This window comes from Phasianus colchicus, chromosome 18 (genome assembly GCF_987193195.1).
Source record: "Phasianus colchicus chromosome 18, bPhaCol1.hap1.1, whole genome shotgun sequence".
Lineage (NCBI taxonomy): Eukaryota > Metazoa > Chordata > Aves > Galliformes > Phasianidae > Phasianus > Phasianus colchicus.
The window spans coordinates 10,599,986-10,615,898 of record NC_143453.1 but is presented as its reverse complement, the minus strand read 5'-3'; the positions used below and the strand labels follow the sequence as shown (position 1 = coordinate 10,615,898).

The 15,913-nt window shown below is 38.4% G+C and overlaps 1 protein-coding gene and 1 long non-coding RNA gene across 7 annotated transcripts in view; one reads left to right on the top strand and one right to left on the bottom strand.

Moving 5' to 3' along the window:
* SFSWAP (splicing factor SWAP) overlaps positions 1 to 5,702 on the bottom strand; it is a 48,160-nt gene extending 42,458 nt beyond the window's left edge. For 5 of the 6 annotated variants that reach the window (XR_016458696.1, XM_031592728.2, XM_031592727.2 and 2 more), the window contains exons 1-3: positions 5,244 to 5,702; positions 2,658 to 2,827; positions 1,975 to 2,112 (exon numbers count right to left, since the gene is read on the bottom strand). Coding sequence is in view for 5 of the 6 variants with exons in the window: in XM_031592728.2 (XP_031448588.1) it covers positions 1,975 to 2,112; positions 2,658 to 2,827; positions 5,244 to 5,446 (511 nt within the window). In the remaining variant the exon portion in view is untranslated. The remainder of the gene's footprint in view (positions 1 to 1,974; positions 2,113 to 2,657; positions 2,828 to 5,243) is intronic. The other variant, XM_031592731.2, reaches the window with a different exon arrangement.
* Positions 5,703 to 5,983: 281 nt separating this feature from the next.
* Positions 5,984 to 15,913, top strand: part of LOC116228674 (uncharacterized) — a 357,464-nt gene continuing 347,534 nt past the window's right edge. The window contains exons 1-2 of the long non-coding RNA XR_016458702.1: positions 5,984 to 7,475; positions 8,407 to 8,530. This is a non-coding gene — a long non-coding RNA (uncharacterized LOC116228674). The remainder of the gene's footprint in view (positions 7,476 to 8,406; positions 8,531 to 15,913) is intronic.

The following is a 15,913-nucleotide window of genomic DNA, read 5'->3' as shown; positions in this document are numbered from 1 at the left end:
ATATACTAATTCAAGCAGTTTACATTTAAATTCAACTTTCAGCATTGTCTATTCTTCTAACTACGGTTTAAAATTTTAAGGAAAAACGAACTTCAGTTATATTCTAGCAATTTAAAAAGTACAAATAAAAAGAAACCTTAATGGAGGTGAAATGTAACCTGGACACTGAGGTCTATGCCTGTATCTTAAGGTAATGTGGTATCATTCTGATGTTACATTTTTATTCCTGGTCAGCTTCAAGAAGTTAAATGCAAACCTTGCAGGGACCAGAAGTGTAAATAAAGCAATGACATTTGTACAATAATGCATGCATGAAAGTTCAAGTCAATATTTTGTGTCCTTTAGAAAATGCAGGTGCAGTTTAGATGCTTTTACACACTATAAACTACTAGTTTTCCTGACCCATGTGAGGTTACTATGGACACAGGCAACAGAACAGCATAGTTGTGCATCAGGAGTCGTAGTCACTGCTCGCATGCAAACTGTTACCATGCAAGAAAGACAGCAACCTTTTCTATTGCTATATGCAATTTTTTTTTTATATATTCAACCATTTTAAGTCCACATTTTAAGTCCACAGAAATTTCTACATTAGGGGAAGGAAGAAGTGGCAAAGAACAACTCTGTTTCATTTGGCAGCAGCTCCAGCTAATATTTGAAGTGTTCACAGAACTACAGTCTGTAATTCCCGTTACAGTTACATCCATCTTCCAATACTGAATTTTACTCTATTACAATTTATCAATTTAAGGATTTATAGTCCTATATTATTGGAAATGGCTACCATACAACAACCTATTAAAAAGCTGTATTTTCAACTATAGCAAAACATAATACTGATGTTCCTCTCTTCTTCTCCAGCTACTATCAAATTCTACTAGAACATGCCCCTTTGTCATCCATCATTACTATAAGTTTTCAATTAGTAGTCTGATAAGAAAATTAACAACTAAGATAATGTTCCCATGAGCTACTATGAGGATTTCTGCTTCTTGTCAGCAGCATTAGAACTCTCACATTACAATGAAAGATTTTGTAATAGTTTAGTATGGCACTCCCATGCAGTATCAAACATTGATTAAATAAATATTAACTCGAAGATTGGAATAATTCTCTCTTTTTCAATGACTCAGTAATGTTCAAGCTGTATCTTACTCCTGGAAGAATGATTCCATTAAAACTGAAATACATTATTCTAGGTATCTCACCATTCCAGGAAAGAAAAACATGTACAGCAACCCACATAAAACTAGAACTCACAACTCTTTTACTATAACACTACGACATGTTATCACAGCTTTGCAAATGCTTCTTCCGATGAAGACATGCTATAAGGTTCAACAGATTCCATTTTTAGCAACCAAAGGGAGGGGAACATTCACTTTTCCAATGTGGCAGCCAAACTAAAAACATGTTCTTAACAATCCCCAATTTTTCGGAAGGTGCAAGCTGTAAACAAATCTTCACAACATGCAAAACAAATATTTGACAAGAAACACTGAAAAACTATGCAAAGAAGACATAGAAAGTATTCAGTTATGTAATCTACCAGACATAAGGGAATAAAACAAATGATTATACTGAACAAGACAACACAAATTCAGCATCAGTATTGAAGAACCCAGGAAAGCTCCCTTGGTGGAATGCAAGCACCAATGACACTGCTCTGACACAGCCAGCCTTCCCCACATAACAGCAAGAACAACCAAACAATCTTTAATAGCTAAAACAATCCTGCATTATATCCCACTGGTAAAACAAGCACATCTCCTATCTCAGTAACCCAGTAACATATAGTTAAAGACAACCAATCACTAATTAAACAATCCTAACTTCACTAAGACAGAGTTCGCTAACACTTGAAAGGTTCCTTAAGATTTCACAATGCAATTGTGCTTCAACTAAAGATTATCATAGGAGACAGAAGAGCTATGCTCTTCCCCTTAACTAAGGCTCACTATTTTTATGCCTTACCTCTTTGTTTTGCAGGCTGATGCTCCTCCTCCTCAGTGGGTTCTGAAGGGTCATAATAATCACTGCCATAACGAAATCCCACTGCATTATAGGTACCATCTTCAGCCAAAGCTTCGCTCAGTCTTTTATATTCCTCCTCTTGAACAAAAACACAATTATCAATTAATACAACATATTTAAAAGCTTATGTCATAAAAAAATAAAATAAAATAAAAGGTAATGATTCTTACTTAAGTTTTCAGATGAGACGTTTTCACCTAATCAATTTAACTTTCATTAAAAATTAAATAGAAAAAGGCAGCATGTACATATGCTGACTACTAATATCTCCCTGAAGAGATAAAGGCTGATGGTTAAGACACTCTAACGCATTTATGCAGACAAGAACAATGACTTTCAGTTATATGACACTGGAAAAGAAGCAGGATGTGTTTATTTTATTCTTTTTGGGGGGAGGGGTTGAAATCCCAGTGCCCTCAGAATCAGGGCAATTTCTGTGTGGATCTATATTTAAACTATCCTGTGGTCCTCTCACATACGCAAAGACTCCCGTTTTTCGAATCCACTGGATACTGTCAAGATAACATCAGAAAAAAGAGAGTATAAAATAAGTAGGAGTTAATTTAATTTCATAATTATTTATTTAAACATGTGCTAACTAAGGAAGTTTCCTTGAGCAATACCTTGCCTCGCCTCCTCCTCAAGCAAGTCCGTATGCAAGGCTAAATACCTCTCTTCATCACAGAGGGCCTCTATTCTAGCTTCCTCTTCAGATAACTGATAATCTCTGTTCCACGTAGAATATTCAGCATCATATTCAGAAAGGTCATGCAGGTGACCACGCCCATCATACCTGCAGGACGAAAAAGCTGGTCAATGCAAAAAACTTAGGGCTTGAGTTCATGTGACTACTTAAATACTTACCCATTAAAAAGGGGAAAAAAAAAAACCAACAAAAAAAGCACTTTTATGTTAAAGCATATTTCCTTTTAGAATTTACATTTAATTTTGCTTATCATTTGTCACCAACTATTGAAAATTTGTTTAATAGTCTAAATTCCTCTCAAAGAAACTAAAAAATTATTACAATTAAAGGCAAAGCTATCCTTTAATAGTTTAAGCGGGATCCATTTCCTTAACAGCTCTTACCGTACGTGGTTCAACCAACCAATCAACGTCACTTGCAAAATATCGTTTTCTGGAAAGTCAAATAGCTTACATTCACACAAACCCGAATACATAAATACCTATCCGTAAGAACCAAACGGTCGAAATTTCCTCGCTTCTTTCTGCTAGTCCCGAACTCTCAGGAGATATCTTCACCATAGAAACTTGCGTCCATTGGAGGTAAAATCATGGCTAGGCTCGGCCCCTAGCCATTTGGCTGAGGAAATAAGTTCTGGGTTATGTGATAGAGAGACACACATACATAGGAACAGTAACATATACATGCAATTTAAGGAGGTTCACCGTAAAAACGGCAAAGATCAATGATGTACACTTCCTTTCTACTACGCAGAAATAATTTTATTTGCAAGAAAAGCATTGCATTGGGAAAATGTGTGTGCATCATAAAAGAAACTGATTGAAAAGTGTCAGTAAAGTCCACTCCGCTGAGGTGTCTTCCCACACACAACTCTTGACTTGTGCCAACTTGCTAGACCAAAAACAAAGAAAGTAAATATTCTAATAGCAAAAAGTTAATGAAACATGTAGGTCTGGTTAATCAAGCTCTGTTAGAGAACCTTCAACCCATGTCTTCTCACAGCAACGTGCTTTTCTCAAAATGGTGAAAATGAAGACTTCCTGCTGCTGGAGATAAAAAGAATCTAAGCTTCTAAAGGAGTCTATAGGATTAGTAAATGCAAGCTTCCTTAACTTTTGCATGTATGTTATTTGATTTTTTGGGGTATTATATGTATGTACGTACATGCACATACTTATTTTGCTCCCAACAATTTCTGTGACTACCACAAACTGGGTTACTGCTGTATATAACCACAAAATGGCCTTTACCTACTAATAAGATCAATCACAGAACTGAGCTGCCATCAGAAGTGTGTATTATAACACTTCTCATGTAAACAAAAAGTGCAACATAATATCAATATACAGTTGTTTTTTCACATACTCATATTTACTCAAATTTAACAAATAAACTTCAACCATAAGAATCCAACATTGCACAAGGTTATTTCTTTTTTCTCCACTCTTGTGGATTCTTTTTCAAGACAATTACAGTTGTGTTAAATTGAAACAAGAAAAATCATGCTTAGCATTAAATCAACGATGAAATTGAGGGAACAAATATGAATAGTATGCCATGTGATCCTTTTCAAGCCAAAATCCTGCCATCTTTCCCAGTGAGGTGGTCAGGGTCAGCCATAACTCTTCTTAAATTGTACTAAACTGTACTTTTAGAGCTCCACTCATGTATACCCAACTTGACTTCTAATTTTCTTTCTCCAGGTAAATACTTAGAAAATTCATCTGAATAAACTGTTTCTAAATCCTACTCTACACCGCTGATATTGCTAAGAGACCAGAATAAAACTCAAACCACCAGATTCTGATACACTCTCTAGCCATGGTACTCTCTGGTACCTACTCCTCAACAACCTAAAAAGCCACCTATAACATAAAATTTGAAAAGCAAGCGCCCAAAACCAGGGCCATTCTGGTTGATACATAATTCATACATGGCACAAGGAAAATGCAATCAGACGAGGAATTGCTCCGTGGGTACTCCATCAACAGCTTGTAGTCAAGATTATACAGAAATAAATCTCATTTTCTGCAAAGTGGGTAGACATCTTTTCACTTCCCACACTGCACCCTGCTTGCTAGGAGAATGCGTAACGCTCCTAATAAAAGCTTCCATGCTCTCTTGGTTTTCGAGTGAGAAAAGATGTCTGTGCTTTGCACGGAAAACAGATCATTCCCCCATTCCACTCTGCAAACTCAGACCAAGCAAGTGGAGGAGGAAGACCCCGCACAATAGTGTCAAAAAGATGGGAACTTCCCAACACTGCCAGAGAGGGGAACCCCAAGTTCCCATTGCCGGGGACAGCAGCATTCCACACACAGCACTGGAAGCAGCCTAGCAAGAGGCGCGGCCCTCCAACGCTGCCAATGAAGATCCCCACACATCTGGCAGCGAGCCCTCCGCTCATCCCCCGCCCTCACTTGCCCACAGCACAAGGGGAGGCACAGAAAGAGGCTATAACAGGAGATCTCGCAGCACAGTCTAGGGGTTGTGTTACACCGACCTATCGATCATGATCTTGGGGTCTCCCATCCAAGGAATAAGGTGTCGCCCCTGCTCCTGGTACTGAGCCTTCTCATCATCTCGAAACAGCTTGCAGGCATAGCCGAACACCAGCAGCTCCACACGGCTATTCCCACCTCCACCTCCTCCTCCTCCACCTCCTCCGGGGGGCCCGGGAGCCGCTCCCCCGCCTGACAACAACATGAGGGGCGGCGGGCCTGCCTCTTCTGCGATCCGTCGAGAGCCCCCGACCCCTCCGTATATCGGCGGAGGGCGCGACGAGGAGGAGGAAACTCGCAGTACCAATGACTGTCCGAGCTGCGAGTCCCCCAGGAGGCCGGGCCCGCGCTAAACTCCACAGCTCCAGGGCAGCACAGTCGCCATCACCCGAAACAAAATGGCGAGCCTTCCGCTTCCGCTGAGTCGGACAGAGAGCTGCCTGGTTTCCGGCACTCGATAGATTCGCCTCAAACTTCTGGGACTCGAGCGAGAAATTAAGCGAGCGTGCAATGCGGACAGACTCCGTGCTGCCAACGGCCGCGGTGCGGGTAGTTCGAGGCGGTGTGAGGCAGAACGGTCGGTTGTCTGGAGAGGATTCTGACGTCAAGGGCGTGGCGAAAGTGCAGAGTGGGGGGGCTCGGGCCTGCTGAGGCGCCTTTCGCGTGTGCGTCAGGCAAAGCGCTGAGGCGGCCTTGCGGGGCGGCGCGCTGTGCTGAGGGAGCAGGCGCGGACCCGCGGGCGGGAGCTGAGCGGGATGAACGGCGCGGCGGGGCCCGCGGCCACAGGGCGTGCGGCTGTGGGGGGTTGTAGCCGTTGCGTTTGCTCGCAGTCGGGGCACAGCAACCCCGGAACCGGAGTGGAGGTGGATGGCTGCGCTGAAGATTTTTTCCAACGATTGATAAACTACAATTCTGATAAAAACACGTAGTCCGGGACAGAATTTTCAGCAGTGTTTACCTCAGCGTGATGACTTTCTTCACCTCAGTAAAACAGAGCTCTTCAAGAATTCACTGCGAAGAAACGATTTGTCTGTGTTGTAATAAACGTTGTAATTAAGCGCATCGTGTTTCCCAGCCTGAAATGGGGTTAGTCCACAATCCATAGTCTTTCTTAACAACAATTCTGGATACACGTTTCTTTCTTTCTTCCTTTTTCTTTTTTTCTTTCTTTTTTTCTTCTTAATCCTGTACAAAGACTAGTGACATCACTGCGGGAGGACATAAAGCAGGCCAAGAAAAGCCGTGTGTGGACACTGAGAAGCAAATGTGCAGCTTGTGTCAGAATCTAGAAATACCTGATACCATGTATGTGTATTGAAGAAATTAAAACTTTATTTGGACAGTTACTTGTTTCAATCATGGCCATGCAATTGAAAACAGAATCCGTTGGGATTCCACCATATCTGTCACACTGAACTGCAACGCTGAAGTAAACTTCATAATACGTCTTCTAGGTAATTGTGATGTAATGCACCTGCAATTCCACGTCCAATAAAAGATGGTTAAAAAGTGAAATTCCTGAAGTTTACGAATTTGTACCCCAGGAACAAACTTCATGATGAATAATGGAAGTTTTGGTAACTATCTGATGGCTTTACAGCCCTCAGTGAGGAAATCTATTAAAGGCTGGTGCTTCAGATGTATCTTGCTGTCTCTTAAAAATAATGACTGAGTTGTTTTTAAGAAGAAAGTAGTTGTTATTGTGTTCCTCTTTGAAAATATAAATACCAAGGAGATGCATGGGAACAGGCTTGAATGTCACCTCACAATGTGCCCTTCGGAAAACTTGCAGTAAAAAAAAGAGTGAGAAAAAACATCAGAAATTAAAGGACAAACAATAGACTGTTTATGAGAGGGTGTATGAAAATAATACTGATATGTGGTGATATTTTCATTACTCCCGTACGTCTGGTAATGCAAATGTCTCAGCATAAAGATAATACAGCATGGCTCTGAGCAGTTGAAGTGATCTTGTAATAAGTGAACTTCAGAATATTTTACCAGGATATCAGCATTTGAGATAAGCGTGTGATCTGTGCATGAGTCAGATAAAGGACAAACATGGAAATCTTAGTTACAAAGAATGCAATTACAGAAAGATGGAGGGAATATTCTAATGAGCTCTTTAATGTTGAAATGGATAAAGGCGAACAAACAGCAAATTTCCAGTCAGCTGAGCTTTTTGTGGAAGAATCAAGAGGCAATCAGAACACCCAGGAACAATATGGCACCAGGTGCTGATAATGTTTCCACTGAATTATTAAGAACAGGAGGGGATATGCTAACTCCAAGACTATAAACGCTAGTGTGTGTTAATTTGGTGATGTGAAAATAATGTAGAGAAATGGGTAAGAGCAAATGTGTGTCTGTTTTTGAAAGAGGGTAAAGTGAAACCTAAGGGCTCTAGCACCATCTCACTGTTTATTACAGCATATGATGTTCTAGGTTATTTGTTCACATGTAGTTAGCCTTCTCAAAGAACAGGAGTACAGCACAATGATTACTTTGAAATTGTAAAGTACTCAAGGAAAAATGTAGGAACATTAGCAGACTACATATAGAGATCTTAATTTAAGAAAGCACATGATGGTACATTTGCACTGTAATAAAAATATCTGTAATAGATTTTTTTTTAAAGTGTGTGTAAGTAAACTACCCCATTTTTATTTTTTATTCTAATATACATCGTCATCATAGTCAGAAAGGAAACTTGGTGCTAGTCGTAGGGTATGTTGTGTTTTTTTATTCAGTGCATTTAAAGACATTGAACTTTAATACCAGCTAATAAGAAAATACAACCTGAAATGATTGTAGGCTTCTGTTTTGAGTTCTTTGTATAGTAGAATGCGTGTGTTGTTTTATGTATACACTCAGTTCTAGCTGAACTGGCTGGGGGAAAGAGTGGCTAGTTGTAACAAATATAAATATGAATCTCTCTCCCTCTTGATTTTTCTATTATTACTCTGTTGGAGGTAGCTTTTTGGGGCTCATACTATCTTTTTTTCCTCCATCATAGAACTGTAGTCATCTAGTATCACGCAGTTTACCTTTAGCTAAAAGTGTAGAAAACCATAGTATATCTCAGTTCTGAAGTAGGTGTGAAAGAAAAGTGTGTTGGGCTGATTCTAAAGAAAAATACTGTTTGCCTCACTTTTTGTCCTTCAGCAATATAAAAGAAATTTCAAGCATACCAAAAGAACGTGCCCAATGTTATTCCAGTCAAACAGGAAAGAAAGAAATATCAAGTGCTGGAGTTAAGAGACCTTACTGAAAACTAAGCAAAGACAAGGTAAGCAGTTTCGAATAGAAATGTGCTATTTTTTTTTTGTAATGAAGAAGCTGTAATTTGGGGGTGAGAATTTATAGAAATTCAGAGAAAGGGATTAAATTCCTTTATTTTGGTTATAGAGAGACAAGACTGCATATGAGAGTGCTACCATAAAAGGTTATTGTTGATCAACACATGCAGTGTCCTTTGTAGTAAAAATGGAAAGCTTACATATCACTGTATGAGTTGCAAGACTGGGACTCAAAGTAGGTTTGTTATTTTTGTAGAAAATGCTCTACTTAAGCTGCAGCCAAGATCTAAGGTTTCTTGTTTGTTACAGAACATGGTGTGAACTCACACTTCTGTCAGATGTCTTTATTCTCTCTCAGTGGTATCTTGTAATGAAAGAGCTGCTGTGTTCTTTAGGGAAGTATGCATAGAATCAGTGAGCTTTACTTGAACATTAAAATTGTATATAATTAATCTCTTAAAGAAGATTTGCTCTAAATTATCATGACTTTTTAAGCAGATGTTACTGTTACTTCTGCCATTACTGTAGAATCCCCATATAAAACATACAGTAATTCCAGTCCAATTTTATCACATTTTAAATACAGAATTGCTATAAGACACTGTCTAGGTAAACAATTTATAGGTATGGTAATGGCTGCAGTATGTAACTGGCCATGGTAATGACTGGGAGCAGAGTAACAAAGTAATGGTTGAGGATTTCTGGTTCTTTCTATTATAAGCTTTTTGTAATTCATAGTTTAGTTACTTTATTTCCAGAGAGTTACTTACTACTTACGTGAAGCTTATACTTGCTTGTCTGTATAAAAATATAAGCTTAAATGCTCTCTTCTTTTTGATGCAGCCATTATATCTATTAAAGACCTTTTTAACATATCCTCTGTTGGGTTCTTTCTTCTGTGTACATATATTTCACAGCTGCCAATTTCTATGACTAATTTATCTGGTTACTATCTTCTAGCCATAGGTCTGCTTTCTTGAGGGTGATTTTAAGAAGCAAAGATGCACATAAATATAAACAGAAAATGTTATACTAAAGCTGGAATAAAGGGGAGAGGGAAGGGAGTGGGGAGTATCTGGGAAAATATCTAACTTTTTTCCCTGAGGTGTTTGCCTTGAAAAATGCCCAGCAGGTTCTATCAGACACTCCTTGTTATGACTGAACAACATAGCTCAGCTACTAGGTGCTGTCATTTGGTTGAAGACATTTCAGTTACTTTCATTTTGATGGAGTAGAATTTAATGTGCAGCTGATGACAAAACACAACAAAATTAAATAAACTTGTCCTTTTTTTCCCCTTCCATTTCTTTATTCAAAAATATCTTTGCTGTTGTATCATCAAAGGGATTTTACTACTATGTGCTTGGAAAGAGTAAATTAAGGTTTATGAGTAGCACTAACAATCAATGTTGAATTTGCTTCTGAATTCTCTTATAGCAGTAGCTCTGTTTTCATGCTGTTTTTTTTTCCCCAAATGGTGATTTGTGTATGAGACACTGCAGTTAAAATGTGTAACAAACCTTTTCTGTTACCATACAAAAGATTTGAAGAGCAAGTTAAATAGTTTTAAAATATATTCAGTTTATAATTAATCAAATTCCTTAGTTTCAGCTTTCATCATAGATTTGCTTTTGTTGTTACTGTGCAAGCCCATGACATAACTTGTTTGCAAAACGTTATATCACTGGAAATTAGCTTGCATTCTGTTTTATGTCTTGTGTTTGTGTTGTTTTTTAAAGTAATGTTCTATCTTGCAGATAAGGTAATCAAAATGGACTGCTACTTTCTCGATACCATAGTTATGTTTAAGAGCAACCTTCAAAGTTGATAGCAGATCTGTCTTATTGCAAGGAGTTTTTATGCTAAATTCTTTATGCAACAAAGCTGCCAACCCTGTGTTACAGTCTGTCCAATTGTATTTAATCTCCTCTTAGCCATTAATAGGAATCCTCTCTTCTTTTCAGAAGGTCATAGCTGAATAAGTTTATTGCATGTGGAAAATAGGCTTATTTTTCCTGTGAGGAGTGCCATTTGTTGTGGTTCAATAGCATTCCTAACCAAACCTTGGCAACTGTTCATCTGCTGCGTGAAGAGAACCACGCTTCATACATGAGGAAATAAAAGCTGTCTGATTTTTATTTTTATTTTTTACTTTACACTGTTGGTGTATACAGATGTCAGTAGATCCAAGCCTGCCTTATGTAAACTTGTGTTAAAACCACTACTATTTATTTATAATAGCATACTTAAAGAACTGAAGACATTCATTAGCTTTAATGGATTGTGAGGCCATATTTATTACTAGTAACAACAAGGGAATACAGATTATAAATAGCTGTCATTTCATATTATAAAATTAATGTAGAAGCTAGTTACTTGCAAAGTTTGTGGTTCTGCAAATTCTTCTTTCTGCAAATGAAATGAATGTTATTCTTAAGCTGCCACTGGTTTTTGAGCCTTCTCTCGTAAGTGATGCTGTGTGCTTTAGAAAAAATCAATGCTGCCCTCCTATGTGGACATAATTACTAAAGATTTGGGCCTGGACGACTACTATTCATTCCTAGAGAAGAAAGATAAGGAAGCAGCAGTTTGTATTGCTCATTAACTTTAATGGTCTTTGATCTTCTGTTCTGTGGATTATTTTTCATTTTATTTGCACCTAATTTTAAATTATTTTCCCAAAGACCTATCATTGACTGTAACGTGATAAAAAGTTTCAAAGGTGGGAGTGTGAAAGCAGTCACTGATGATGCATTAATCAGTGCCAGATGGCACGGTTGGATAACATGCTGCAACTGTTCTCTGCATTCTGAAGTTGCCTATTGAGCAAAGAAGACCTCTAGCAGCACTGTCTTCTTTCTGTAAGGCTGTATGATTCAGAGAGATATCAAATGAGAAGGCTGAAGGGCCTTCATATTGCTAGTTCAAGTAACCAGACCTATTTTTCTCTCCAATGCTTCAAGTTTTCTTGGATGAAAACTCCTTAGAGTTTTCTTTCAGTGTTAAATATTTAGCTTCCAAGTGTCTCAGCAGTGTCAAAAGTTTCATGCTCAACAGGTGGTGGTTTCAGAGTATTGTATACACTGTGCCTTCTGATCAGTCTGTGTGAAACCATATGTAATTTGCCACTTTATTCATGTGCTTTTTTTCTCTAGTGCAATTTGTCATCATCCATAACACACAACTATTGCCTTTCTCATTCACACTTTGTCTGGGATCAAGTGGTGAACATGGGAGGCCATTGGAGCTGTCAGACCTTGATGCTGGATCTGCTGTGTATAAATTGTCAGCGTTTCCATGGTGCGGTAACAAAAAAGCTCAGTGCAGCTGTTCATTGGAGTGTGCTTGAATGCTTTATCCTCAATCCTTTGATTGAGGTGACATCTATTTCTGAAAATGGATGAAGATGGAGAAGATACCTGTACTTTCAGGCATACACTTGTACCCAGTGATTTGTAGGGGGTGTGGAACTAGGTGATCTTAAAAGTCCTTTTCAACCTAAGCTGTTCTATGATTTATTTCAAATACTTCAATCTGCAAAAAATGTTAATAAATCTTAGAGTAATAAATTCTGATATAGAATGCCTCACCTAATCGTTGTTTTCTACTCAGAAATATCTCAGCACTGACTGGTTCAAAGTTGCACCTGTCCTGCTGTCTTCCTTTACTGGTGTTGCTTTCCACAGCTTCTTTCTCCTGTTTTTAATTACTGCTTTTCATAATGTATAATTCTGTGTGTAAGGCTCAAAGCATTATTGCTCTGAGCAGAAAAAAAACTGAGCTACCACATCTGGAAGAAAAACAGTCCAGGTTCTCTTGATGCTTCTTAAAGATGCCCCTCTGCCCAATGCAATGGTTATGGTTTTCTTAATTTGAAAGTCTGAACTGCTGAAGGCATTGCAGTCAATATGCCTTACCTGTACTGGAGAAGCAAAAACAAATGCTTCATCATGCTGAGTAAGTTAATAGAATCTGCTATGGTTACTACAGGCACACAGACAGGCTGCATTTACCATCTCCATACTGTGTGTAATTTTAGCATCTAGGGAACGTATGCATAATAAGAAGTCAGTATTGATCAGCATGATAAGTTGAAGTCTCAGCGTACAAGCAGTCCAAGTCTTAAGTAATATTTCTTATTTTGGTAGGCATCATAATACAGGAAAACTTCAGAGGAAGATTGCAATCTAGCATCTGCATCTATGCAGCCCAAACAATCTGTGTATCAGCACTGCTGCCCAGGCATGTTGTGCCTGTGCTAGTCCAGCTATAAGATGAGACTTTCAGTAAAGTTTTTTTCATGGCTTTTTTGTGTTTGCAATCCTAAATCTTTATTTATTCACATTTTGAATGTGAATGTGTATGTACTGAAGGCATTCAATCTCATCTCAGAATTATTCAGTTACACTGTGATTCCAGTTCCTTAATAACCTGATGTGTCAAAGAAAAACTTTAAAAGAAATAGGTGTGTTGAAGGTCAATCAGTGTTAACTTCTTCAGTAAACCCAAGGGTTTCTACTGCTATAGACCTAAGGCAGAAGGACTCGATAATTAGTTCTGTATCACTTCTGTTCTGATCTGCATAAACTTGTTCATATCTTACCTTGTTAAATAGGTGTCATAGTGGAGGAGAGCACACCTAAATGTTGTTAACACAGAAAGGAAATAAATGCTGCTCAGCAGTTGCTCATTCCAGAAGTTCCTTTCAGTAAAAGTCATTTATATTCAGTACCTTAGTGGCTTCTAGTTAAGAACTTAAGGGTTTGAAATATTGGATCAGACAGCTGGTTCGTGTTTCAAAGGGAAATAAAGCAATAACATAATGTAGGTGTTTGATGTGTCTTGGGAAATAAAATTAATGTCTTAGAGATCTAATTTATGGCATATGCAGCAGTATTTTGGTAATGGGCACTCAAGTTAGGATGGACAACAATAACATGCAAACTGAAATGAGAATGTTAATTATGCATGTTACACTATATTGTAAAACTGCTTTAACTCTTTGTCCTAATGATAAAACCAAGTAAATAAATAGAATCAGCCACACAGATCCCTAAAGTCTGGAATAAGGAAAGTCGTCTTCATGTCCTGGGTTGCTATTTCACAGAAAACTTCTAATTTTCCAGGATGCTTTAATGTTGATTTCTGGAAGCTTTATACAGTTTCTATATAATCAGTTTCTGTAAGGAGAAGAATCTTCAGAAAATTGTAACAAATAAGAAGTTCAAAAGACATAGAATATCCAGCCCAAGGATTTGGCTTAAGCCTCGAGTAACTTTGTCAGGCCTCGTAGTCACTGTTTCAGGCAGGAGGTTGAACTGATGACCTCCTGAGGTCTCTTCTAATCTGAATTATCCTGTGAATCCACACGTCTCTTCCACTGACACATACTTGGTGTGAGGAATACAGAATCCCATTGATTTCAAGTAGGTCTCCAGGGCATGCAGGTAGCAAGGAGTGGAGAGTGGGGACTATGCTGCTATAAAACCAAAATGAGCCTTAGGGATTTTATTTGTTTTTTAAGTTTTCCTGTGTAGCTGGAGTGTTTCACTTGTTCATCAGCATTTTGACTGAGGTTATATTTTTCTTTATTATCAAGGCTGAAATAAAAAACATGCAATGCAGGAAGCTAGCATTGCTAAAGGATCCTCATTTTTTTCCCCTTCTTTTCAGAGCAGTTATTCTTTCCCTCTTGCATTTCCTGGGAACTCACTGTTGCCAGCAGATGAGATGACAAGCTTCAAGATTAGCATTTCATTGAGCAACATGGACAGTAGTACAGCTACATGAATCACTTTTCTGCACTTCTGCCAAGATGCCGATCACTGAAAAGCTCTTAATGTTAAATAGCATATATGGGTGTGTAACCCCCATATGAATGAGAGAGTGTCTTGCTAGCAGCAGGGGAATGAAGAGCACTTACTTTCTTAAATTTCTGCTCTTGTTTCGTGACCCAAGTGTGGATTTAAAGGGCCTTGAAAAGAGTACTAGAGGAAGGCTATCAAGGATTACACTGTATTAATAACTGGTTGTGTTTTACTTATGAATATTGACCATTGGACTTCTGTGTGCAGAAACCAGTAAAAGGACTGAGTTTGAGCTGCGAAGCTGAGTGAACATCGGCCAGCTTTGATCACTGAGCTGAGTGGTTGAGGTGCAAATCAGGCATTGAACTATACCAGTGGAAACTTTATGCAGAATGCAGACATTAAGCTGAAGATGTAGAACGTATTTTCTTTTAAAACACAGAGGCTAAAATTGAAAGCCTTTGTGAGAGATCTTTGACAGCAGAACAAATGTCTCAAACGTAGGTAAGTATCAATTTGTGTAAACAGGACATCAGGATTAGAAAAATCCTGAAACAGGACAGCAGACTAAACTGGAAGACTTTCCTCCACAACAGAGGAAAACCTTAAGAAAAAGCTGCTGTCAGACCTAGTGACTTCTGAGCAAATATGAAGGAACCTAAATTTACTGCGCTCAAAAAATTACATGATCTACTACAGACAGAATGGGATCATCTTTATACTGTGACAGAGCAAAGACACTCTGCTCTTTTGGTTGTTTAGTATCTGGGTGATTCCTGACAACCTGCTGTCTTGATAATATTTGTTTCTGGGTCATTCTACATTAATTAATTATTGAATTAGTTGTATTCACAAAAGGTTGGTATGGTTTGGGAATATGTTCTAGCAATGGAGTAGTTCGTGGTGTTAGTCTTCACAGCTTCACTCTCAAAGCAGACTTTGACTGTATTCTTCTATCAGCAGCATTGAGCATAAGCAACCAAGCACATAGAAGGCGATAGAAATGGGAAGTGAACAATTTTGAAGTAGAAAAATCTCTTGATATGACGTTCAGTGGAGACACTGGAAACCAAGGCTTAGCTTTGCCTGGCTCTGAACAGGAGGTGAAATGCCCTTCAGAAAGCACTTTACCCCTTGGGCATTTGCTAGCCTGGTGCGATGTGCCTGCTTTTCACTCTCTCTTTTTTTTTTTTTTCACTGGAAAGAGGGAAACTATTACAGTAAAACTTACATGTAAAGTAATATTTCAAAACCTACATTTCACAGAACTAATACTTTTCAACCAAGGAATCTGAAGTTTTAGGTTGTGTGCAATTAGCACTATGTAGAGATCTTCACATTACGCAGTTGTCCATGCCACACTTTCTGACCTTCAAAAGAAAGGGCTGGCTTGCAATCTGTCCTGCAAACATTTGCAAAAAACTTAATGCTTAGAGAAAATTCTTCACTTCTCCATTTCTCCCTGGTTTGGGAACTTGGAGCAACTTACAAAGGAGGTTTTTAGCTGATCATTCACCTTTGGGGAGAAGAAATCCATAAGTGAATCATTTGTTCCTGCCTAATTAG